This window comes from Sorex araneus, chromosome 4, assembly GCF_027595985.1.
Source record: "Sorex araneus isolate mSorAra2 chromosome 4, mSorAra2.pri, whole genome shotgun sequence".
Taxonomy (NCBI): Eukaryota; Metazoa; Chordata; class Mammalia; order Eulipotyphla; family Soricidae; genus Sorex; species Sorex araneus.
The window spans coordinates 40,087,444-40,113,010 of NC_073305.1; the positions used below are offsets into that span (position 1 = coordinate 40,087,444).

At 57.0% G+C, this 25,567-nt stretch overlaps 1 protein-coding gene across 6 annotated transcripts in view; it reads left to right on the top strand.

The window, feature by feature from the left end:
- Window positions 1–25,567, top strand: part of TRAK1 (trafficking kinesin protein 1) — a 123,801-nt gene that overhangs the window by 78,498 nt on the left and 19,736 nt on the right. For all 6 annotated transcript variants that reach the window (XM_055137255.1, XM_055137257.1, XM_055137258.1 and 3 more), the window contains 11 exons: window positions 728–804; window positions 5,121–5,237; window positions 6,673–6,773; window positions 7,708–7,816; window positions 11,668–11,746; window positions 13,094–13,224; window positions 14,044–14,118; window positions 14,604–14,741; window positions 19,280–19,356; window positions 20,809–21,039; window positions 23,355–23,668. In XM_055137255.1, the coding sequence (XP_054993230.1) occupies window positions 754–804; window positions 5,121–5,237; window positions 6,673–6,773; window positions 7,708–7,816; window positions 11,668–11,746; window positions 13,094–13,224; window positions 14,044–14,118; window positions 14,604–14,741; window positions 19,280–19,356; window positions 20,809–21,039; window positions 23,355–23,668 (1,423 nt within the window). In that variant the 5' untranslated portion in view covers window positions 728–753. The remainder of the gene's footprint in view (window positions 1–727; window positions 805–5,120; window positions 5,238–6,672; window positions 6,774–7,707; window positions 7,817–11,667; window positions 11,747–13,093; window positions 13,225–14,043; window positions 14,119–14,603; window positions 14,742–19,279; window positions 19,357–20,808; window positions 21,040–23,354; window positions 23,669–25,567) is intronic.

The following is a 25,567-nucleotide window of genomic DNA, read 5'->3' on the forward strand; positions in this document are numbered from 1 at the left end:
TTGAGCTTTCTCCCTACCCCCTCAGTGCTGTAAGTTGTACCAGATCTGTGCTAACCGATCCGCTGAGCCATTCCTGGATTTAACACTTCGATGCCAGTGCATATCACCAGGGACCCACACTGGAATGTGGTTTAATTAACACAGTTGTGGTGCCAGCTTCATTGTGTTCAGCGACAGCAGTCCCGCTCTGCTCCAGCACCGGCATCTCTGTGTGTGCTCAGATGCACACGCACGTGGACACACGTGTTGAGACTTCGCACACCTAATCTCACTCTTCAGCCCCTCAAAACGTAGGGCTCCTTTCTCCCACTGGGCTGGTGGGTTGAACCTGGCACGGTCAAGGGTCTCTTGTGTCTCTAACATGCAAGCCCAGCTTTGGGTCCTGTTTTTTTGAAATGTGACGTGACTGACATGAGCATGATAGTAGTTTTGGGGATGCCACACGACAATTTGGGATTTGTCTAGGCTGTGAAGAATCACCAGATGTCTAGTTAACACCTACACACAGTGTCAGCCCTCCCCAGCCCCACCACCCCCAGATGAGAACTCTTAAGATCTTCTCTCTTAGCAACTTGCAAATAGGCAATCCAGCACCAACCACTCACTGTAGTTGTCCTGAGGGATTTTGTGCCTCTGGGACCCAGAGCCATGTTTAGGAGGGGTCATTCATTTGCTCATTTGGTGGCACCGGTTTTCTCACAGGCATTTTTTTTTTCATTTCTTGCAGTTTTATGTGCCGAAAGAGTTGGCCAGATGACTAAGACATATAATGACATAGATGCTGTCACTCGGCTGCTTGAGGAGGTAAGTTGTTTCGGGGAAGGGGAAGAATCCTAACTGATGATACGTGTATTGATTGAAGCACATGATTGTCTGTTTCTGCAAAGAATCTTGGAATTGACCTCACTCCGGGTATAATTTGTGCCTTAAAAATAAAACTGGTTGATTTATAGGCCCCAGGGTGCTATAACTTTGTTCAAGGGATTTGAGAGATTGTATCTTATTTAATTTAACTTATTTATTTTGGGTTTGGGTCCATACCCAGTGGTGCTGTGGGGCTGCTCCTGGTTCTGTGCTTTGGGGTTGCTCCCAGGGCTTGAACCCAGCCCTCCACACGCAGAGCATGCTCTCAGAGTACCTTGAGAGTACTCGAGCTATCTCTCTGGGTACAGATTTTAGAGATTTGGAACGGGATGCATGAATGACACAAAATATAATAGCATCTAAATACTTGCCAGACTGCCCGGTTTAAGCTTTAAAAGCCATTGTCTACTTAAAAATATATCTTAGGTGTATCCTAAAATGTAAAAAATATATATATACCACCACTGCCTCTGTAATGTGGTTTATATTTACATCGTGATAAGGGAATTTTATGCTGTATCGGCATGGAAATAACCAATACAAGCTAGGCAAGAGAAAATATCTAGAATTTGTTTTAGATGAGATGAGCAACTGGTAGTTGATTTTTAAAATTTCATTTATTTTATCTTATTTTTGTTTGGGGGCCACACCCTGCAGTGCTCAGAGGCTACTCTGGCCATCCTGCAGTTACTTGGTTTGTTCATCCAGCTGGATAACTTTGAGGCTCTTCCAAAGAGGGGACCTTGCTGAACAGTTCCTCTCCTCCCTTTACCCTTGGGGATAGCAGGTCTATGGTAAATACTTATTAAGGAACTGAGCTTATGAAGCTTTTTTTCCCTCCCACATATTTCAAATTACAGCATGCTTATAAACAGCTTTTGTATGCTAAAAATGTAGTTGGTGGGTTGGGTTTTCCCACACCTTTCTTTGTTTTGGGGGGGCATACTTGGTGGTATCGCTTCAGTTTGAAGCCTTAGCACAGTGGGTAGGGTGTTTGCCTTGTCGACACGGCTGACCCGGGTCCGATTCCTTCATGCCTCTCAGAGAGCCCGGCAAGCTACCGAGAGTATCCCGCCCACACGGCTGAGCCTGGCAAGCTACCCATTCAATATGCCAAAAACAGTAACAAGTCTCATAATGAAGACGTTACTGGTGCCCACTTGGGCAAATCGATGAGCAATGGGATGACAGTGACAGTGAAGGAACTGAGCAGAAAGTGTCATCCAAACCCTGTCCTACTTATTCCCCAGTAATTCTTGAAGCAAATGCCACTATGTCCCCTAATTCTACAGGCAGAGGCCCGGATCTGAGAGGTCAGAAGTTACCCACAGCCACTCAGCCTCTTTCCAACCTCGACCGCTGTGCCCACCACCCTTGCCTTGGAGTGGCGCTCCAGCCCAGCTTGTTATATTTTTAATGAGCACACTGTGTTGATTATTGTGGTATATTTTCATTTTAAAGAGCAATAGTACAAGGGGCAGAGCCATAGTAGAACAGGTAGGGCGTTTGCCTTGCATGTGGCCAACCTGGGTTCACACCCCAGCATCCATAAGGTTCCCCAGTACTGCCAGGAGTAAGTCCTGAGTGCAGAGCCAGGAACCCTGAGCATTGCTGGGTGTGACCCCAAAAGCCAAAAAATAAATAAATAAAACCCAGTCGTACAGCAGGTAGGGACCTTGCTTGCACGCAGCCAGCCAGTATTCGATTGCCAGCATCCCATATGGTCCCCTAAGCACTGCCAAGAGTGATTCCTGAGTGCAGAGCCAGAAGTAAGTCCTGAGTGCCACTAAATATGGCCCCAAAAGCTAAAAAAAACAGGAACCAGGAAATGTTTCTGCTGCGATGCTGTTTCTCTGTGTGCTGCTGTGGAGTTATTGCTGAGGGGGCTGGGTGATCCCCGCTATGGGCAAGAACAGTCCCCCTTTGGACAGATGTGCATGGCCCCTTCCAAGGAGCTGAGGGCAGCAGCTGGCCTGCACTGGCCCCTCATATCCTAAGTGAAGGTCACTGTATACTGTGCAGAATTTATCGCTGTTTTTGGAAGGCTGAATGACTGCGAAGAAGACTAGTGGGGGTGCTGCAGCAGTAGCACAGTCGGTGGGAATTTGCCTTCAAGCCGGCCTACCCAGGTTCTATCCCCAGCACCCGATAGGGTCCCCGAGCTCGTCAGGAGTGATTCTTGAGCAGAGCCAGGGCTAACTCCCGAGCACTCCTGGGTTTGACCCCAAAACGTTAAAAAAGGAAGAAAGAATCCTCATGGGATTGTTTCTTCAGGCAATTCCTGGTTGTGCTGGGGGCTCGTTTGTCGGAGTCTCCGCCTCTGTGTGTTTGAGTCGGTGTGTGCCTGTCCCTGTCCTGACCTCACTTCCTGTCTGGAACCAGGATCGTCGCCTGGTTCAAGCGTGGCTGTGGTTGTACTGTGCTGTACTCAGCCTGGCTCTCTGCTTCTGGATTCTCCCATCGTTCTGCTGTGCTTTTGCCTGCCCGTAGGGGTGCGGTGCTGGGGGACATCTGCCCTGGAGTCAGAGCCCGGCCCCAGCCAGCAAGGACTAGTCGCCTCTGGCTTCCAGGGGAGGAGGATTCTGTGGCTCGGCTCATCCTGACTCAGGGCTGTTCGGAACTCACCTTTGGAAGACACTCGCCTCCTCCCGGCTTTGGGGGAGGGTTATTCTGAGGGCCCCTGAGTCATGCTTCTTAGCCTGAGTTAGTGAATGAGATGAGTCAGCGGCTGAGTGTGGAGGCGGCTGCTCGACACCTCCCCCCACCACCCCGGGGGTGTGTCCAGCAGCACGCATGTTCATTGGCAAAAGGGGCCGGGATGCAAGTACAGTTTTAGGAAGCCACTCGAGCGTTGCAGTCCTGGCAGGCCGGGAAGAGGGAGGAACAGCGTAAGCTCTGCCTGCTTACAATTCCTCGGCTCCTGGACCAGAGAGGGGGCTGGATATAGAATGACTGCATTCACGTTATGGGGTGTATTTAAGAAAAATATATGAGACTAATACCCAAGGCTAGGGTAAACAGGGACCAGGAGAACCAGTCAATGGTTGGAAGCTTGCCACTAGACCTTCATTTTAGACAGTTTTGTTGTCTTTTTTTAAATAAAGTCTTGGGGCTGGAGCCGTAGCACAGTGGGTAGGGCGTTTGCCTTGCACGCGGCCGACCCAGGTTCGATTCCCAGCATCCCATATGGTCCCCCGAACACCACCAGGAGTAATCCATAGGTGCAGAGCCAGAAGTAACCCTATGCATTGCCAGGTGTGACCCAAAAAGCAAAAATAACCCCAAAATTTAAAACTAAATAAAGCCTAGAAGGCGGAGTAGGGGGGTGGTAGTAGCATTCAGGGGTACATGCTTTGCATATGCTGAGACCTGAGTTCGAACACTGGCATCCCCTGCCCCCTCCTTTCCTCTCACCACCCGCTACAGCCCTGGAGACCCCCAAGCGTGGCTAGGGTGGCCCTGGGGGTCCCTGGCACCACAGCAGCCAAGTAGTTCCACGTTCTCTGGCCCTAGCGTTCAACCAACCACCTGGCTGAGGAGAATGTTCAGGAGTCTCCCCCCACTCCCACCACCCACCCCCTAAGCCCGGGTACACCCACCTGGAGGCCCAAACATAAAGAGGACGGAAGCCGTCTGGCCTGAAGTCAGGGAAACCTATCGTTGCATTTCAGGTTAACTTGCAGGATTTTTGTTTCACGTGAGGACAATTGAAGTGGCTCAGTGAGTTCCCCACTGCTGAGTACGGGATGGGTGTGGGAGAGAGGTTCGGGCAGGGGCTCCGTTAGGGGGTCTACCTGCCGTCAGTGCCCAGCAATGGATGCTCAGGGTCCCCGAATGCCGGGGCGCCCGGGAAGGGGCGGGTCCTGGTGCTCAGTGCTCTCTCCTGGCAGGAAGCACAGGATAAACACCCCCGAGATGCTGCTGGAGGCTGGGGACGTACCTGGCTGTGGTGGAAGGGGCCCGGCCTTGGCTTGAGACCGAGGCAGCTCGCCTACACGGTGCGTGAGCAGAGCAGCGTGTATCTGGCTTTGACAGGCAGCCGCCCCTGGCGTGATGAACCGGGGATCCCTTTGACTTGGGGGCGTGCCAGGCTTCTGTCCAGGGTCTCATACCCACACGGCATGCCCACTTCCTCCCTTGGTTACTTCCAAACACCTTCTTCTTCTCGTCTGTGGACCCCGAGTCCTGTCGCTTCCTTTGGAAGCTTGCCATTTGCTTTTTCTCTTCTTTGAATCTCGCTCTTTTGCCTTTCGTAGAAAGAGCGAGATTTAGAGTTGGCCGCTCGCATCGGCCAGTCGTTGCTGAAGAAGAACAAGACGCTAACCGAGAGGAACGAGCTGCTAGAGGAGCAGGTGGAGCACGTCCGGGAGGAGGTGAGCGCGGGGGGCTCTCGGCAGCGCTGGGGGAGAGACTCAGGGGTCCCCACTCCCCGCCCCCCACAGTCGGAGCCCGAAGCTGCCTGTTCTGAAGGCAGAGCCCGTGGAAGCCCCGGGCAGGCCAGCCGTGCCCCATCCTCATGACAGTAGGATTTTGTGTTATAAAACACAACAACAACAAAAAAAACACCTTTTTTTTCATGATAGAAGCCCCATGATTCTTATGATACAAAACTTAGCTGATAAATATCAACAGTGTGGGGAGAATGGAACAGTTAGGCTTATTTATGTGGATGAGTATTTGGACAGGTGATGCTGACTTTTCTGGAAGGGGTGCGGGCTCAGCATGTGGGCTAAACATCATGACCTGAACCCCCTTTCTCTCAACTGTCCTAACATGCCAGGTCAGCCTGGACCCCTCCCAACCCTGGTGGGGAGAGGCAGACGCTGCCTCAGGTATCCCCTGAGCGGTCACCCTTGTCTCTCCTGCCCCGACCTGGGGTTTCCTGATCCCCGCACTGCCCTATACACAGAAAAGCTTTCCATCCGAAAATTATAACATGTTCCTCTTTGACGCCTCATCAAATTAGCAGTCTGGGGGACGGAGACAAAAGCCTGTGTGCCCAGAAAGCCCTCGGCTCCCGGGGAAACACAATGTTAATATGCTGAGTCAACCGAGAAACAAAAGTAGGACAGAATTCGCTTCCCCCTGGAGTCTGCTTCCTGCCTGTGGAGGGGCAACAGGGCCCGGTGCAGGTGGTGGGGTGGGAGGCACCTTTTGGGGTGGGCAGGGGCGTGCTCATTCGAAACCACGGTGCGACTGGCAAGTCCTGTGCTGACTCCGTTCGGCGTGGCCAGAGGCTGGTGAATCTGGGCTTCCTATCAGTGACCCTTGAATTCAGACCAAGGTCCGGCCACGCTTGGCTGAGTCCTGGGTGGGTGCAGCCTCCAGGGACATTTCCAGGTGAGAGCAAGGGTTAAAGTGCTCGATACCTCCCTTTGTACTGCCCCCTCCCCACCCCCCAGCTGATGTCACCAGGGTGGTCATGCCTTGGTAGTGGGGGGGGGGGCGGCTTTGGGCAGACCTCCTCTTTCGGTGGCTAACGTGATCCACTTCTCTGGTCAGTAGACCCAGCTGGCTTGGACGAGTGCAAAGCCCATGCGCTCTCTTGACCCTCCCGCCGAGCCTCCTCGACCCTGACCGCCTCCTCTCTGAGCCAGAGCACCAGAGAGCCATTTGTGTTTTTCTCACATGGGCTCACACTCACCCCTGTGCTTTCTTTGAAACGCACAAAAATCAGTGAGCTGCTTTTCTTCTAACGAGGAAGAAAACTCTCACCCTCAGCCGACTGCGAGCACTGAGCCCACACGGGGACGTGGCGCTGGCGGTGGCGGCTGACCCCCTCACCCCCCACCACGTGTGTCTCTGCAGGTGTCCCAGCTGCGGCATGAGCTGTCCATGAAGGATGAGCTGCTACAGTTCTACACCCGGGTCACAGAGGAGAGCGAGCCCGAGTCGGCGTGCTCCACCCCGTAAGTCAGCAGCGGGGCTGTCCCCGGGGACCGGGCAGGCTGCTGCCGCTGACCTTGGAGTCCCCTAGGCAGGGTCACCTTCTCCACTGTGCCTCCGAGAGCCTCAGTCAGACCCTTGTTAGGCTCTTGTTAGTTCGTGTGGGGTCAGGGCTTTGCTGCTCTCAGAGGTCTGGTGAGTCTACACTAGGGTTTCCCAAAGGGGTGCCACCACCTCCGCAGGGCACTGGAGTGACCCACGGGGCCAGTAGTAGTAGCCTTGGGTGCAATTGAGGGACACTTAAAGGAGGTAAGTTTTTAAGGGGTGCTGAGTGATTGTTCCCCACCTACAAAGGGGGCGGTAGGTCAGATTAGCTTAGGAACCACCAATCTAGTTGGACATTCCCGGGCGTGTCCCTAGGTAAGACGGTGGTCTGTCTCTGTCGTTGGAGGGTGAGTCCCGAGTGGCTCTCGTGGGTCTGTGGGTTAGAAGGTGGGGGGCTTGTCTTGAAGTCAGCAGGGCCTCCCGTGAGAGCAAGGACCTGCCCCGGCCTCAGCACCGTGGCACATCCCTGTGCTCCTGTCCTGTCCCTGGAGTCCTCTGGTCCACTTACCCCTTCGAAGGCTCCACAATAACCGTCCTGAGCGCCTGGAGCTGTGAGCATTAGTTGAGTTCCAGTTCTTGGCACCCTGGAAGCCCAAGACAAATGTCAGCGTTATCCCTGAACTTGATGCCGCTGAAGCCTGTGGCCCCCACCCCGTATGGGCAGAGGGTCGGGATGGGGGTTGGACGGGCAGCTTGTCGGTGTCTGCTGGGTCTGGTTGGCGTCCCCGTGCCCAGCTTGCCCTGACGCTGCCCGGCCCGTGCTGCCTGTGGACGTCCCGTGGCAGGGGGTGGTTGGTGGTGGTGGTGGCGGGGTCTCTCCCCTGAGAACGTGTCCGCCTTCTGCTCCCCCAGGCTGAAGAGGAATGAGTCGTCCTCCTCCGTCCAGAACTACTTTCACCTGGATTCTCTCCAGAAGAAGCTGAAGGACCTCGAGGAGGAGAACGTGGTTCTTCGCTCCGAGGTGAAGTACTGACTTCTCTCCCTGTTCTCGTCCCCTCAGGAGTGAGGGAGGGCCCCACCTGCCCCACCTGCTGTGGAGACAGGGGCGTGGGGCGGGAGGCAGTGGGGGTGGGGTAGGGTGGGGACACAGCACCCCCTTCAGGTGCAGTCAGTCACGGCTCCCAGTGGCAGGAGCGTCCTGCTGGCCCTGCCGTCCAGGGCAGCGCTGAGCCTGGGCTGGGGGGTCCCGGCGGGGTTTGTGCAGCAAGAGGATGATGGGTGAGTGGGCCACCCTGCCCCCTCGTTGAGACGAGACGCCTGGCGGATGTGTGCAGGGTGCACCCCTCTCCCACCAGTGGCTGTCCATCGGGCGGGTTCTAGGGAAACAGAATAGGAGAACTTGGCGATGTGGCTCTTAGTTTAGAAGGCCAAGCTGCTGAGGCTGGAGGGATAGCACAGCGGGTAGGGCATTTGCCTTGCAAGCAGCCGACCTGGGTTCGATTCCCAGCATCCCATATGGTCCCCTGAGCACCACCAGGAGTAATTTCTGAGTGCAGAGCCAGGAGTAACCCCTGTGCATCACTGGGTATGACCCAAAAAAGCAAAAATAAATAAATAAATTGTTGGGGTCTTTTCCAGGCCTCTGTTCAGCGCGCTCACTCGTCCAGCAAGGGGCCGCCGTTCAGGGTCCTGAGGAAGGGGCTGAGCTTCCCTCCAGCTAAGGGGAGGGGGCTGAGGGAAAAGAGTGAACCTTGCCTCCGCCTCCTCCAAGGAAAGAGAGAAAAGCACACGGGCACGGTGGGGGTCCTGTAGAGCAGAACCCACTTTATTGAGAGGCACCAAGCCTTTATGTAGGTTGAGGAGGGTGGTGCAACGGGTCACGTTCACTGGCTGATCCGAACAAACATGTTTTCTTTAGAGATAGGGTCCCACCTCCACCGTGCATTGGCCAGAAACCTCCTGTCCCCAGGTAACACTGGACTGTGACACACACTGCAACAGGCTTCCCTTCAAAGCAGACCAGAAGGTGTTACTCTCCCAGCCGTCTGCCCGCTGAGCCCAGGGGTTGGCGTGGCCCTGCAAAGCCGGCCAAAGGGGGCTTCTCGCCCAACAGTAAATTAGTAAAAGGCCCAGCTGGTCCGTTCTGGGATTCCTACTATGGAATATTCATCATCGGCTGGAAACATCCATCACATACGTTGGCGGGGGACTTGGGCCACACCCCTGGTGGTGCTTAGAGATGAATCCTGGCACAGTGCTCCGGGATCTCTCCTGGCTGTGCTGAGGGACCCACGGGATGCTGGAGATGCCGCCCAGGCTCCTGCCTGCGGGGCCCTTGGAACACTGCCTCGGGCCAAACCTACATTCTTTTCCTTTCCAGCCTCAGGACAGACCCATTCTCTGTACCTCTTAGTCTGGTGGTGCGGGCCCAGCAGTGCTCAGGGGCTGCCAGAGCCTCGCCCAGTGCTGCGGGGTGGGCCAGGAGGTGCCGGGGCTGAAGTGGGCCTAGGCATGAGTTCCACCCTCTGAGCCATCTCCTGGGCCCCAGTTTTTTGCTTCTTTTCCTTTTTCTGTTTTACTTTTCACAGTGAGGCTGGGAGCCGGGTATTTTCGTTCTTGTTTCCATGAGGAAAGTGCTATTAGGCACTCACCGATGGTGCAGGTGCCAAGGCAGCGCGGCCAGCTCTGATCACAGGCCTCCCGTGCTCTCCCTCTCGCTCTGCCCCGCACACAGATGCCTGCACGGCTGCCCTGTCGTCTTCAGAGTCAGCTTCTGCTCCTGAGCCAGGGGACGGCGCAGGTCCGCGGGGATATGTCAGTCCAGTGTGGCCACCTGAGCCGGCCCAACTGCCCCAGCGCCAGTAGGGCGGGCTTGACCGGCTGTCCCCTGGACTTGCCCAGTTTGGAGCCAGCCCTGATGCTCTAATACTTGAGGGAGGTTCTGAGGCTACGTAGAGCTCCAGCCTTGGTCCCCGCTCAGATCCGGGTGCCAAGGTGGGCAGAGTGCCAGGGGGCCCATCCCTCCATGGCAGTCTCCCCTGAAGCTGGTAGAGGGATGCCAGAGTAGCTGAGTGACCCTCTTCTTCCTCCTCCTCCTCCTCCTCCTCCTCCTCCTCCTCCTCCTCCTCCTCCTCCTCCTCCTCCTCCTCCTCCTCCTCCTCCTCCTCCTCCTCCTCCTCCTCCTCCTCCTCCTCCTCCTCCTCCTCCTCCTTCTCCTCCTCCTCCTTTTCCTTCTCCTCCCCCTCCTCCTTCTCCTCCTCCTCCTTTTCCTTCTCCTCCCCCTCCTCCTCCTCCTCCTCCTCCTCTTCCTCCTCCTTTTGCTCCTCCTTCTCCTCATTCTCCTCCTTCTTCTCCTCCTCCTCCTTTTCCTTCTCCTCCCCCTCCTCCTCCTCCTCTTCCTCACTCTCCTCCTTCTCCTTTTCTTCCTCCTCTTTTTTGTCATCCACCTCATTTTCCTCTTCTTCCTCCTCCTCCTCCTTTTCTCCCCCTCCTTCTCCTCCTCCTCCTCTTCCTCATTTTTCTCCACCCCCACTTCCTCCTCCTCCTCCTCCCCCCTTCCTCCTCCTCTTTCTCCTCCTCCTCCCTCTCCTCCTCCTCTTCCTCCTTCTTTTCCTCTTCCTCCTCATTTTCCTCTTACTTCTCCTCCTCCTCCTCCTCCTCCTCCTCCTCATTCTCCTCCTCTTCCTCCTTGCGTGACCCAGAGACCACCTCCCCCCCACCCCCCACCAGGGATCCGTGTTCTTCAGCCTTCTGAGATCTGCCTTCCTACTTTTGCACCTGGACGCACTATCCCGAGCCCTGGGCTAGCACTCAGGAATTTAAACCTCCCTTGATGGAAATGTGTCTTGGACTGATAGTGCCATAGAATTTCAGGGGTCTAAGCCAACACCTCTGCCTGTGTGTGTGTGTGTGTGTGTGTGTGTGTGTGTGTGTGTGTGTGTGTGTGTGTGTGTGTGTGTGTGTGTGTGTGTGTGTGTGTGTGTGTGTGTGCCTCCATGCACCCGCACCCAGCCCCTCTCAGCCTCAGCAGTCATCCCACTGCCTTCTGCCCGTAGGACTCAGTCTCCCGCCAGTTTGCTCATACTCCACCTGTGAATGAAGCTCCAGGCAGTTGCCTCTCACTTCCTGACTTACCTCATGCAGCATGAGGGCCTCGCACTCCCCCACGTTTTGCCTAGAAGGGCACCATCGCCTCTCTTTTAAACCCCCGCGCATGTCCATGGAGTGTGCCTGCCCTTCGCTGCCCCGTCACTCACCGGTCCATGGCCTAGCACCGTGTTGACTATAGTGAATGGTGCTGCCTTGAGCAGAAGCGCGGGGCTGCAGGCATCTTCTCGAACGAGCGTGTTGCTGTTCAGATACCTCTGCGTGGGATTGCCAGGTGCTGGGGGTGGTCACTTTCCCCACCTTAGGGAACCTCCAGACTCTTTACCTTAGAGGCTGCGCTCATTTGCAGGAAGTTTGAGTTTGAATGCTTGCGTCTTGCCCCTTGCTCTTACTGGATGGTTTAAATTCCTGCCCCCAGCCACGGAGGGCGGCGCCCGACCAAAGTGTTGCGGTTATCTGTGGAGTGCTGCAGGAGACGCAGCCCGTCTCAGAGGGCCTCTGGAGGGTCCGTGTCTGTGAGCCGGGACGGAGGCTAGAGATAATGATGCCAGTGAGGCGGGTGGTGTGCTCTCCTGTCTGCATGAGACGCCCCATGGCGGTGTATCTCTTGGAGCTTCACAGATCTGGGCTTGGTTCCAAACAAGAACAGAATTAGGAGGACTTTCTGGTTTGAGGGGGCCACGGGTGCTGGAAGCACAGCTTCCCAGCCCCCAGAGCACCATCCAGGTGTGAGCACGGGGCCCCTAACCCGAGCCCTGTCCACAGGCCTGCCAGCTGAAGACCGAGACCATCACCTACGAGGAGAAGGAGCAGCAGCTGGTCAGCGACTGCGTGAAGGAACTGAGTGAGTCCGCCCGCCTCTGCTCTCCAATCAGTGTCCACCCTCTGACTGAATCCCAGCCCGCTCCCGCCCCCCTCATCTCCTTCTTGCACCCCTCCCCACCCGCCCCTCCTCCCCCAAGGAGCAGCAGGGAGGCACTGGCTTAGCAGCCACACACCATCACAACATCTCAGCGGGCTGGATATGCAATGTGCAGTTTGGGCTCTCAGCAATCCAGAAGGGAATTACGGAGTCCCAGACGGGAGGTGGACCCAGCTCAGAGTCCAGTGTGGACGTCGTGGACAAACTGCTTTCTGGCCATCTGAGTCTCGAATGCAAAGGCCAGACTCTCAACTGTGGGTAGATAAGGTTGAGTGTGGAGCAAAGCAGGGTCGGTCCCCCCCACAGTGCCGCTGAAAACCCTCTTACAATTGGGCTCCCCTACCGCCGGCTGCTGACCAGATGTGCACTGATAAACAGCCAGTTAACTTACATGTAGATGTACTCTTCTCAGCCAGGAGCCGTATGGCCCCTCTGAATCTCCCAGATATCCCAAGGGTGACACAGGGACCATGGCACGAGACCAGTCGGGTAGGGGGACCTCGGAAGGAGGCCAGGTTGGAGGAAGGCCACAGTTGGAACAAGGCTGAGAAACGCCGGTCTGTGGTATCCTTAAACTTCTACGTGTGCTAGAGAAGAGACTGTGACTAAGAAAGTCAGAGGCGGAGAAGACAGATTTCCGGTCCTCCCCCAAGTGGAGGGTGTCATGGCGCTCGCCTGCAGAATGCAAGCTGGGAGTTCTTCCCTCCACCTTCCATCACACGCTGACGAGGCAAGGCCAGAAGGGCAGACAGGGCAGTTTGAGTTTCAGCAAAATAGGAAGGATATAAAACACATCTCCAGTGTGGTTCTCGTCAAATGAGTTAGGGTGCTAGCATCTGACGCTTTGCCTGTGCATTCGCAATAGCTCGTTTTAGACCAGGAGGCAGCCTCAGGGACCCTTGTCGACAGAAAGATCTGTCCGTGCGTGGAACGTGGGGGTTGGGCCGGAACACCATTGTCTGGGGTGACCCTCTCCCGTATCCAGCTGGCCCCCTTCCCCCAAAAGACTACCTGGTTTCCTCTGGGAGGGGCTTCCACCGAGCCAGGGCCCAGAGCTGGGGGGGATGGGTTCCTCATGATTCCCCGTGGCCAATTCTGGGCACTCTTGCCCCAACTTCCCTTTTGCCGTGCCCGTCTCCCCCTCCCTCCCCCCGCTCCCATTGTGTCACTAAGGGGCTTTTTCTTGCACAAAACACAAAGAAGCCCCTGTCTCTGGGCCTGCCCGTGGGAGTCTGACCAGCTCTGGGGACTGTCCTTCCTTGGTGCCAGGGGATGCCAACGTGCAGATTGCCAGTATCTCAGAGGAGTTGGCCAAGAAGACGGAAGACGCTGCCCGCCAGCAGGAGGAGATCACGCACCTGCTGTCACAAATAGTGGACCTGCAGAAGAAGGCCAAAGCGGTGAGGCTGGTGCAGAGGAGGGGGGCCAGGCATTCACCCCAGAGGCAGTGCCCGCCCTTCTGCTTCACGTGGCAGCAGCTGAGGCTTCTCCTCTGGGGAGAAAGCTTAGCAAGTTGAGTAGGGGAGGAACCAACGGCCCTGCGCTCACAGGCGGGGGCAGGGAAGGGTGATAGATGTGTCTGTCCCCGTTTACCTCCCCAGACTCACCTACATAGCACAGAATTTGTTAAGAAAGCTGCGTGTGGTAGAGAAGGAGTGTGGGGGCCGGGTTTCAGAATCAGCTGCTGGCCCAGCGTTGGTTCTGACAAAGTGGACCTGAAAACCAGTCCGTCAACTAGCCCATGTCAGTCCCCGGAGCTGACCTCGACTTAGACTTTGGGTGGGTGGGGCAGGAGGGGCGGGCAGGGTCAAGGGGATGCTTTAGAGACAAACTGTGGGTAAAGGAAGCACTCCTCTGGCAAGTTATGAATTTTTACTGGGGGATAAGATAAAAAATCTCCTGGTGGGAATCATGTCACAGAGAAGCACGGGAGGGTGAGAGTCAGAGGCCCCCAGGTTACTGGGAGGGAAGCCCAGTGGTGAGAGTCAGAGGCCCCCAGGTTGTTGGGAGGGAAGCCCAGTTGGTGAGGGTCAGAGGCCCACAGGTTGCTGGGAGGGAAGCCCAGTGGTGAGGGTCAGAGACCCCCAGGTTGCTGGGAGGGAAGCCCAGTGGTGAGAGTCGGAGGCCCCCAGGTTGCTGGGAGGGAAGCCCAGTAGTGAGAGTCAGAGGCCCCCAGGTTGCTGGGCGCGAAGCCCAATGGCGTATGCTCGTTCTTTCAGTGCGCCGTGGAAAATGAAGAGCTGGTCCAGCACCTGGGCGCTGCCAAGGACGCGCAGCGGCAGCTCACGGCCGAGGTGAGTGCCAGCACCCAGCCCCGGCTCCCGGAGCCTCACCCCTCCCCACAGCACCCAGGTCATGTCCAGCCTGAGCCTCCACGTAGTGATTAAATCAACGGTCATTCTTGCTCCCAGCGCACCCCCAGTTCCCACAGTCCCCCTGGGGGACAGCGGCGCCCTCAGCAGGGAGGGAAGGCAGGTCGGCCAGAGGGAGGCTGAGCTGAGCCCCTGCCCAACAGTGCAGCCAAAGCACCCGGCGCGGGGCAGAGAAAGGGCCTCCGTGCAGAGCTGGGGCTGAAGTGAGGCTGTGGCAGCCCCCCGAGGGACCCTCCTGTTGGGCTGTTTGATCTCGCCTACCCCTTGTCGGCCTCTGGATTCCCGAGACTGCTGGGCCCTCTCAGATTCGGGTGTTCGGTCTCAAAGCTCCGAACTGGGCCCTCGGGGCGCTGGGCCGCCGTCTGCCACTGGCCTCAGGAGCCCCCGCCCCCCCCCCACCCCTACAGCTGCGGGAGCTGGAGGACAAGTATGCGGAGTGCATGGAGATGCTGCACGAGGCGCAGGAGGAGCTCAAGAACCTCCGCAACAAGACCATGCCCAGCACCGCCTCCCGGCGCTACCACTCCCTCGGCCTCTTCCCCATGGTGAGTGCTCCTGTCCCCCGGCCACACCCCCTGGGGTGCTCCAGGCGGGCGGGCAGGCCCGAGCCCTACGCAGTACAGCGGGGAGGGCATTTGCCAGGCACTCGGCCCACTCGGGTTCGAGTTCCAACATCCCATAGGGTGCCCCTGAGCACCGCCAGGAGTAATAACCCCTGAGCATCGCGGGGTGTGACCCAACAAGCAAAAAAGTAAATAAATAAATAAATAAGGCCAGAAGGCCTGGTGGTGAGTGAGTCACAGGTGGCTTCTTGGCTGGCCACTTGGATCCAGGTTCTCAGCTTCTCAGTGTGGGTTTGTGAGGCCGGTTGGTGCTTTAACCGTGTGGGGGCTCAGCTCAGCTTTACCTTACCCCTCCCCGCCCCCCGCAACCTCCACACACACACCTGCAGTCTTCCTGACGGAAAGGATTCAGGGGTTGCTGGAGGGACCATCTCCGGCATTTGGAAGATGGAGTTGCTACATGTTTACGTGCTCCCCTTCCCTTCCTCTCTGTTGTTGCAGTGCCCAGGCGGGGCACACTTGGCTGGGGGCAGGGGGGCACTGAGCGAGGCAGTGTACACCCACGGGCCTCTTACGCTAGCTTCGGTGCACCCGCATCCGGGCTGCAGCCTCAGGGCTCGCCGGTGGCACCCGTGGACCGACCCCAGGGCCGGGGCTCTCTAGCTTCCTGACTCTGCCGTGCCAGGACGCTCCAGGGCTCTCGGTCTCCCGCTCGGAGCTTCGGGTTCTGTGGCTGCGTGTCCGTGTTCTCCAGGGCTCTGCTCCGGCACAGCCGCCGTGTCTGTGAGCGGGAATGCTTGTTCTCTGTGCTGGAGTGAGTGGCACGTGTAGCTTTTTATCATCATTATTATTATTTTAATGTTTAAATCTCCTCGCAGTCTTCCCTGTGTTCGCCCAGGCCGCGTGTTAGGGCTGCAGGGGTCCAGCAGGGTTAGAAAGGATTGAGCAGGGCCACCCACCCCCCGCCGCCTCCCTCCCACCCTTTCCCTGCAGGGCCCTTTGCTCCTCGGCTTCGCTCTTTCCCGCTCTGCCAGCCTGAAGCCCTGGGTCAGACCCGCTCCTCCCTCCTAAGTCCCCACCACTCTGGCCCTGGCCCGGGCCTCGTGGGGTACGGAATCAGAGGTGCTGAATAGGCTAGGGTCGGGAGAGTGGATGGAGAGAGACAGAGAGAGAAAGAGAGAGAGGAGAGAGAGAGAGAGAGAGAGAGAGAGAGAGAGAGAGAGAGAGAGAATGAAAGAGAAAGAGAGAGAGAGGGAAAGAGAAAGGGGGAGAGAGAGAGGAAGGGAGGGAGAGAGGGAGGAGGGAGAGAGAGGGAGGGAGAGAGGGAGAAAGAGAAGGAGGAGGGAGAGAGAGAGAGGGAGGAGGGAGAGAGAGAGGGAGGGAGAGAAGGAGAGGGAGGGAGAGAGGGAGAAAGAGAAGGAGGAGGGAGAGAGAGAGAGGGAGGAGGGAGAGAGAGAAAGCGCACATCACTTCACTGGGAATTTCTATATTCAGGCTCCAGTTCTGCGGAATAATAGAAGTGTCAGGTCCTCTCTGAGGAGAGCCAGCCTGTGGAGACAGACACCCCTGTAAGAGGAGTGGGTGCCCAGAAATGAGTGAGAGCCTTGGATCCTCCCAAACTTGGCCTTTCCGGGGCTCCTTCCCTTCAGCGCCCCCCACTCCACTCACTGTGCCCCCACTCCCAGCCCCGCCCCCCCTGCTGCCTGGCTGGCTCTTCCTAAGTCCTGGTTTCTTTGTAACTTTTGCTTCCAGGCATCTAAACCAGGTAGAAGCTTCCTCTCTGGCCCTCCTCCCCTCCCTCCCTCCCTCTGTCTGCCTCCACGTGCCGGGTTCTGTTCTCAAAGCCGGGCTTCTGCTTTGTTTGTCTTTGCTGGGGCCACACCCAGCACCCCTCAGGGCTTACTCCTATTTCTGTGCTCAGGGTTCACTCCTGGTGGTGCCCAGGGGGACCATGCAGTTGGTGCCCTAGACTGAACGAGGGTCAACTGCATGCAAGCCGAGTGCCTCGCCCCCTATGCTATCTCTCCAGCCCCACCCCTACTTTTTTTTTTTTTTTAATGAAGCCCGAGTGAAAAGCTCCTGTTTTCTTGGGGAGGGAACTTTTGCTTCCCTGTTTGCTAAGTTTTGTTTGCCATTGCCGCTGGCCTAGCTCGCTCTGGCTTGGAAGATGACTTATACTTTAGGTGTTTATTGTTAAGGCTCTTAGCGGTGCTCCCAGGGCCTGGGAGCTCACTCCCGGTGAAACTCAGCCAGCCGCTGAGTCTGTCGTTTGGATGCTGAACATCCCCGGGGCCAGCCAGGCGTCACTCAGGGGCCCCGTGATGCTGGGGTCCAGCATGTTCTTTTACCCGCACTCCACCCGGCTGTGCCCAGCGGGGCTTCCTTGCAGCTCAGCAGTGAGTGACCTGCTTGGCCACAGCTGCCTCCAGTCCCCTTGCCCGTGGCTGTTCTTTATCCGGGACCCCCAGGCAGAGTCAGGGGGGCCACGGACTTGAGGAAAGAATCTCTCTGCCCTTCTCACCCTCCCGAGCTGTGTTCCGTGCTTCCTCCCCGTCCGGAGCCTGGCAGTCGCCCCCGGGGATGTCCACGCCTCTGTGAATTTTGTCACCACCCACAGCCGGGCTATTTCCACGGCACGGTTCAGCGTCTGCAGATACTTCAGAAATACCAGCCCGCTAATCGCCTCCTTCAACGTGACAGAAATTCCCGGCCCCTAAGCCTGATCCAATATTACTATATCACACCGATTATTTATTCTAGTCACCAGTCTTCTAGTCACTAGCTTCCTGTTGGTCCTGTTGGTTGATTTAAAATTGTTGTTGGGGCCGAAGGGTATGGCTTCAAGGGCTGCAGCAGGGACTCTGCCTGCTCGGGTCCCAGGCTCAGTCCCCTGCATCTCACGGATCCTTGGGGACTGCTGGAGTAATCCTCAAGCACCGCTGGGTGTGACCCAAACAACAGCAAATAAAACTACTACTTCACTTGGGAGGGTCTCAGAAGCGGCGCTCAGGGGGTGCGGGAGCCCAGCCGTGTGTCCCGAAGGCTCCGTGTTTGGGTCTGGAGGGGAGATGCGGCTGGAGACAGCGGTGAGGGGGACACCAGGGCCACCCCCGGGCTGTGCCGGGGACCGCGTGGTGCTGGCAAATGGACTCAGGCTCTCTGCATGCCAGGAAGGCCACCCAGATGGCTCACCTGAGAAGGGGCTCCAGGGAGAAGAGCAGAGCCAGAGACGCTGAGCGGAGCCGGCCTGCGCCGCTCTCCCAGCGCAGCTGCGGGCCCAGCAGCCGGAGCTCTCTCCTCTCGCCTCCTGCCTAAGTTAGATGCGGGACCCTGCGTGGGCACGGGGGGGGGGGGGCGGGGGGACTCCCCGAGGAGGGACAGAAGTAGAGCAAAGTGGGAGTGAGCCCGGCCGCCCTCTGTGGACCGAGCTTCCTGCCGGCCCCTGTCTCGTCTCCCTGGCTGGCGCTGGCATCCCTGCTAGATACCAGGGTTAGGGGGTCGCACCCCTTGGGGTCCCCGAGTGCCCAGGAAGTCCCGTGCCCAGTGGTTCTGTGTGTGAAGAGCCAGTGGACAATGTGCAACGAAGAAGTCATTTCTTCAGCCCGCCGGCCACACTTCCTATGCTCAGTGGCGCCTGAGGCTCACGCCCCCATCCTCGACACACCTCCTTAGAGAGTGTCCTGGGGCTCACGGTCCTTCCCTCCAGGTGGTCCTGCAGGGGTGGGGGGGGCCCTCTGTGGTGGGTCCTGCTGGTGCCCACATGGGAGTGTAGGGATCTTGGCGGCTCCCCTCCAGGGTTAGGAGGGGTCTGGCAGGGCCAGGAGATGGGGACACACCCCAGGCGCCTGCAGGTGCTAGGGTGAAGCACCCACTGGACGGAGTGTCCCTGACCACCCTAGAGGGCTAGAGACAGACTCAGAGAAGCTGCCAGGACGAACTGTGGCGGTGGGTGACAGAGGAGACAGAGCCTGGCTCCCCACTGAGGGGGAGGTGTGAGCTGGAGGCCAGGGTAGAGTGAGGGGGGAGGAGCAGGGAGGGGCAGGAGTGAGGGCCTGTGAGAGCAGAGGGGGATGGGAAGGAGGCAGGGGATGACAGCAGAGGGGATGGAAGTGTGAGGGGTGGGGTGGGGGTTTGGGAGTGTGGGGTAACAGGACCGGAAGGGAGAGAAGGGAGGCCGGGGGACAGGAGCAGGGCTCTGACGGTATTGTGGCTCGGGTCTCTGTGATTCCCTGCCTGTCCCGTGGCCACCGCTGGGCTCTGCGGCTGTACCAGGGGGCACGGGGTTTTCCTTTGCAGGCTCTCAGCTGCTTGGGGGCAAAGGGCCTTTCCCTGTGGCCGGCTGCTGCCTGCTGGGCAGGCCTGCTGGTCTCTGACAGCAAGGACTGTGGCTGTGGGCCGTGGCCGTGGGGAGCGCGGGCTGCTGAGGCCTCGGCCCACGCTGCAGTGGCTAGTCTGGCCTCGCCGCCCTTCGAGCCCAGGCTGAATCGCTCACTCATGTGTGTCTCTCTGGCTCTGTCCAGGACTCCCTGGCGGCGGAGATCGAGGGGACGATGCGCAAGGAGCTGCAGCTGGAAGAGCCGGAGTCTCCCGACATCGCGTACGGACTGTCCTAAGCACCCCAGGGACCCGTGCCTTGGGCCCGTGCGGGGTCCGGGCCTGCAGTTCAGGGGCTCAGACACCCGCTGGGCCTCTGTGGTTCTGCCTCAGCTCTGGCCAGGATCGGGGGGTGGGGGGGCACAGCGGCCTGTGGTGCCTCTGGCCAGGCCTTAGCGCAGGTCACGCCCTTCCAGAATGGGGGGGCGAGGAGAGCCAGGCCTCCCGAGTCTGCTCCCACCAGCCCATCTGGATCCCCGGGCTTGGGTTGTTTGGGTTCCAATTTCTGGGTCACCCAACAGTGCTCAAGGATCACTCCTGGCTCAGTGCTCAGGGATCACCCCTGGTGCCTCTCAGGGGAGCATATGTAGTACCAGTGACCATTCCAGGGGCGAGCACGTGCAAGACGAGCGCCATAACCCCTGACTCTCGCTCTCTGGCCCACTGCTAAGATTTTAATCTTTCAGTGATGAACGTAACTTCAAAAATTCCTGAAGTCTGTTCGGAAAAGGTCTGAACTGCAGAAGCTGTTCTCAGGGCGAGCCAGGCTTCACTGCCCTGCGAGGACTTGCAGGGACCAGCGGCTTCTGCTTCCTCTCTCCCCACCCTGGGACCCGGGGCTTGCAAGGAACCCACGGGTCCAGCTTCATCATGCTCTCTCTGTGCCCAAAAGCCCATCCGCAGGACGCTGGGAGCTGCCAGTGTCCCTGGTTCTGGGGGTGCCAGTGACACCCTCAGCCTCACAGAGAGAAGCAGCCGTGGTAGAAACAGGCCCATCTTCTTCCTTAAAGATGGGCAGATGGGGCCCGGGAGACAGTGCAGGGCTTAAGGTGTTTCTTTGCCTGTGGCCGGCCTAGGCTCAGTTTCCCGGCACCACCGGGAGCAAAGCCCAGGAATAGCCCCCAGCGCTGCTGGATGTGACTTTTAACCACCCCTCCCCCCCACACACACCCTCAGAACAGAAAAGCAGACCCATGTGGGATTCTGCTCTCGGAAATAGACTTTGTGACATAGACTCGCGGGAGCTGCTCAGCGCAGTGTGGAAGCTGAAGGCGCGGTCCCGGCTTCGAGATGCCAGATGCTCCGTGTTTGCTCACTGCACAAGCGCTTGCCCCCCGTCTCCATTGAGCCTCCCTGGGGTCACCCTCCCGAAGGAAGGAAGCTTACGGGAGAGGCGGAATCCCACGGGTGTTGTTACGAGTAGGTCAAGGTGAAGGGGAGTGGACGGCCCCGTCCACCTGCTAGAGTCCCCTCGGACACAGCCATGTGTCGGAGCCCTGAACTCAGTGGGTGTCTGACTCCAGCAGGACCCGAGGCGGGGCTCTGTGGACCAGCTTGTCTTCGGGAAAAGTCCCCCAGGCAGAGGGTTGCGGGGCGGGGCGCGGGGGGAGGGTCGGTGAGCTCTGAGGTTCTCCCCACCTGTGCCAACACGCGGGATGTGGTTCCCTCTGCCTAGTCACCAGAAGCGCGTCTTCGAGACGGTGAGGAACATCAACCAGGTGGTGAAGCAGCGCTCGCTGACGCCCTCGCCCATGAACATCCCCGGCTCCAACCAGTCCTCGGCCATGAACTCCCTCCTGTCCAGCTGCGTCAGCACCCCCCGCTCCAGCTTCTACGGCAGCGACGTCGGCAACGTCATCCTGGACAACAAGACCAACAGCGTCATCCTGGAGGCCGAGGACCAGGGGTGAGCCCGCGGGAAAGCGCTGCCTTCCTGTCATGGAGGGGGGAGATGTTGGCGAGGGGCGGGGCGGGGGTGTGTGGCTTTGGTAACCGGAAGTAGGGGGGCAATGAAAGTCACCCGGAAGTCAAGGAGATCTCAGCCTCACTTCTGCTTTGACCAACCTACCGGCCGATACCGGAGCCCTGACCTGTTTAAAGAGGCGCCAGGGGCCGGGGAGAGTCACAAGTTGAAGTTGCATGCAGGAACCCCAGGTTTGGCTCCTGGCACCACATGGTCCCCCAGGCACTGCTGGGTGTGTATGTAGAAAACAGGGTCCGAGCAGTAGTACAGTGGAGAGGGAGTTTACCTTGCACACGGCCATCCCGGTTTCCAGCTCCAGCACCTCATATGGTTCCCCGAGCCCCTCCAAGAGTGACTCCTCAGTGCAGAGCCAAGAGTAAGCCCTGAGCACTGCTGGGTGAGCCCCACCTCCCCCGCCCCAAACCCAATCCTAAAGCCAAGCCCAGAAGCAAAGATGCACCAGGCAGTTTGCTTCCTGTAAGATGCTAGAGGGGAGCACTCATGAGTATTTCTTTCTGCGAGACCTTCACTCTAGGCTGCAGAACAGGCATTTGTTCGTGAACCCCCGTGTCGCTGAGGTCTTTGGGAGGCTGAGGAGGGCTCAGATTCCTTCTCATTGTTCTGACTAGAATCTGGTGGGGTGCCCAGCAGATCCCGTGTCCTAGGGGTGACCTTACTCGGTCAGTGCCTCCTTGTCGAGATGCACCCCTAGCACTGGGCATTGTGTTCCCTTTCCTGGAACGTTACTGAATCAGTTGTCCCACCGCTCACAGCTTGGTTGGACTGTGAGCACTTGGTTGTGCTCGAGCTCTTGGCACCTTTAATTCCGAAGGGGACAGAAGGTGGCGCTGGAGGCAGCCCCCACTCCGCGGTGGGCAGGGAGAGAGCTTTAGAGGGACTGGATTATTTTACATGCACATTTTCACTCCACCTTGGTGAACCATAGCACCCCCCCAGACCCCCTTCTCCCCCCCCCCCACATCTGAAAAAGGAAACAAAACCCAAAGGAGAATTAGTTTTTCTAGACAGGTGTTTGTTTCCCCATTTCTGCCCAGATACCATTTGCCTTGCACGCATCCAACCCGGGTTCAATTCCTCCCCACCTGTCGGAGAGCCCGGCAAGCTACCGAGAGTACCCAACCCGCACAGCAGAGCCTGGGAAGCTACCCGTGGCGTATTCGATATCCAAAAACAGTAACAAGTCTCACAATGGAGACGTTACTGGTGCCCGCTCGAGTAAATTGATGAGCAACGGGATGACAGGGACAGGGACAGTGGTCAGCAGCTTGCCTGCCTTGACAGTGGTCAACAGCTTCCTTTCCTAAGGAAGCTTAGGAAATCCTGTGTGCAAACATGTAGGAAGAAGGCCTTGGGTTTCTCAAGTTCAGCCTGGCTCCTCCTGCTGGTGGAGCACCTTGCACTCTGCATGCCGCCCCCTGCTGGTAGGGCGGAAGGCCTGGGCTCTACCTTCTACCCCGCACAGCACCCGCTGCTGATGCAGTACCTTCTACTCTGCATGGCAGCCCCCTGCTGGTGTAGCAGGAAGGCGTTGGTGTGACACAGCACCCCCTGATGGGCTAGCACCTTTTTCTCTGTATGGCGCCCCCTGCTGTTGTGTTAGGAAGATCTTGGCTCTACCTTGTACTCTACACAGAGCCTCTTGCTGACGTAGTACTTTGTATTCTGCACAGTGCCCCTTGCTGACATAGTACCTTGTACTGTGCACAGCACCCTGTGCTATTGTAGTACCTTGTACGCTGCACAGCACCCCCTGCTGGGCTAGTGGAAAGGCCTGGCTCTACCTTGTACTCTGCACAGCACCCTCAGCTGACATAGAAGCTTGTACTCTTGGGGCTGGAGTGATAGCACGGTGGATAGGGCGTTTGCCTTGCACGCGGCTGAACCAGGTTCGATTCCCAGCATCCCATATGGTCCCCTGAGAGCCGCCAGGATGATTCCTGAGTGCATGAACCAGGAGTAATCCCTGTGCATCGCCGGGTGTGACCCAAGAAGCAAAAAAAAAAAAAAAGAAGAAGCTTGTACTCTGCACAGTGCCCCCTGCTAGGCTAATGGGAAGTCCTGAACACACGGGAAACCCTGAGCGGAAGTCCTGAGTACTACCTTGTACTTTGCACAGCACCCCCTTCTGACGTAGTACTTGGTACTCTGCACAGGCCCCCTGCTGCTGTGGTACCTGGTACTCTGCACAGCGCCCCCTTCTAGGAGTTGCCTATTCACCCTCCTACCCCTCCTTGCAGAAATGACGACCGTAAGAAGCCAGGGACGCCGGGCACCCCTGGCTCTCACGACCTGGAGACCGCGCTGAGGCGACTGTCCCTGCGCCGGGAGAATTACCTCTCCGAGAGGCGGTTCTTCGAGGAGGAGCAGGAGCGGAAGCTCCGGGAGCTGGCGGAGAAGGGCGAGCTGCACAGCGGCTCCCTCACGCCCACCGAGAGCATCATGTCCCTGGGCACGCACTCGCGCTTCTCGGAGTTCACCGGCTTCTCCGGCATGTCCTTCAGCAGCCGCTCCTACCTGCCAGAGAAACTCCAGATCGTGAAGCCGCTGGAAGGTGATCACAAGGGGCCTCGGCCCCTCTCTGTCCTCCTCAGCGACTCCCTGTGGTCCCTGATCCACCACCGGAAAGCGGGCAACCTCTGTAACACCTACTCCTTTTTCTTCAGAGATAGCCACCCGCGCTGCTGGTTTGAGTTCCTCTGAGAGTGCCTTCCCCCCCGCCCCGACCCTGTTGCCCCCACCGCCCCCCACCCCAGCCAGGCCCCCTCGCTCCCGTGCAGGTTTGGAAAGGCACCTCCTAGGCACCATCGCCTGCCAACTAAGCCAAAGAGAAGGTGGTGCTGATGTTGGTGGCTCTAGGTCTTTCTTTTGCACCGACAGCCTTAGAAATGAAATCAGGGCCAGGGGCTCTGCTCAGCCACCGGCGAATGACCCGGGCGGTGGTGTAGGGCAGACTCGAGGCCCTGACTTCTCAGGAACGTTGTAGGTATATGAAAGTCAGGAAAGGACCCTAAGGCCCTCGTTTAGGAACCCCGGGACTCCGATTTGCCTTTAGTGGGCCTGCTTGTTTGTCCCCCCAGCCAAGAGGGTCAGGCTTTCATCCCAGGAAGTACGTGTCCAGAACAGGGTTCCCGACGTCTACCTCGTGGGGACCAGGAGGGGGGTTGGTTCCTCTTTGCATCCGTTTCCCCAGAGACACCCAGCTAACTCCGCTCCTGGGAGAAAAGGCACTTTTTTTTGCCCTTTTACTACAGATTCCAGTTTTTCCTTTCCCTACCCCTGGGAGCCCCCCCCCCCCATACTTCTGTTTCTCATTGTTCTACCCCTTTCTTGGGGAAATTCGTCTGAGTGTGAGGACTGTACCTTAGAATTCTGTATTACTTCTTGATGCAAAGCCAAATCAACATTTTGATTAGGTAGTGATTCTCAATTTCTTTTTTTTTTTTTTAGTCCCCTTGTAGGAGCCATTTAAAACATTTATTCCTAATTGCCCTCCCCCTCCCCCTACCCCCCAAATTCAGTATCATGGGGATGCTGGTTATGTTCTCTCTACAGCAGTTCCTCAAATAATGTCATTTTATTCGGTGTCTTTGGTTATCATGCTGATGAGGAAGGAAAAATCTGTCCCTGGCCATGGCCTCTGTCAGTGGTTTTCTCTGGGTATTCCGTTTCTTCCCACAACCCAAACCATGCGTGTTAATTGGTGTGTCTAAATCATCCGAGATGAATGAATGTTGGGGGGTGGGGGGGGTGAGTGTGTCCGGCAGTGCCTCAGGCTTCCTGTCCACACATAGTACTTGCCTTGTGTCCTAAGCTGCCCAGAGAGGCTCTGGCTACCCGTGACGCTAAATGGGAAAGTGGACTGGGAAATGCTGAATGAACCCACTCAGATTACTGTTTTATATTAGAAGTGTTTTCCATCTCTTATTTAGAAAAGTTTGGTGGGTTTTGGTGTTGTTTTCCATATGCTGTTTAGAAGTTTGGTGGGTTTTGTAACCAGAAGTATGTCATAGGAACTTCTGTTTCTAGCATTTAGCCTATGATAAAATGGGTTTCGTTACACCTTGTTCTGCTAAAAGTTGGAGTTTTCAAGAACATGTGGTTGGTATTAAGTGAGAATTTAACTGTTGTGATCTGTGCTCTGTGCCTTAAAAAAGAGTACAAACATTTTCAGCCCATAGAATATGTTTTTGACTCCTTCGTGGCAGTGTTACCCCTGCTAAGAACCCATGCTCTAAGATGAGGTTGTGTTAATTAAAAAAAAAAATGATATTGCTCATAGTCTCTGAAAACAGAAGGAGGGTGAGCTTGCATTCTTTTCTCATAATTATTGTTTAATTGTATAATTTAGGTTCTGCTTTGATTTCAGAAAAAGGATGGCTCATTCTTTTTTTTTTAATTGTTTAGTTGTAAGCTTGGTGATTGTTTTCTGATTCATAATTATGTCTATTTT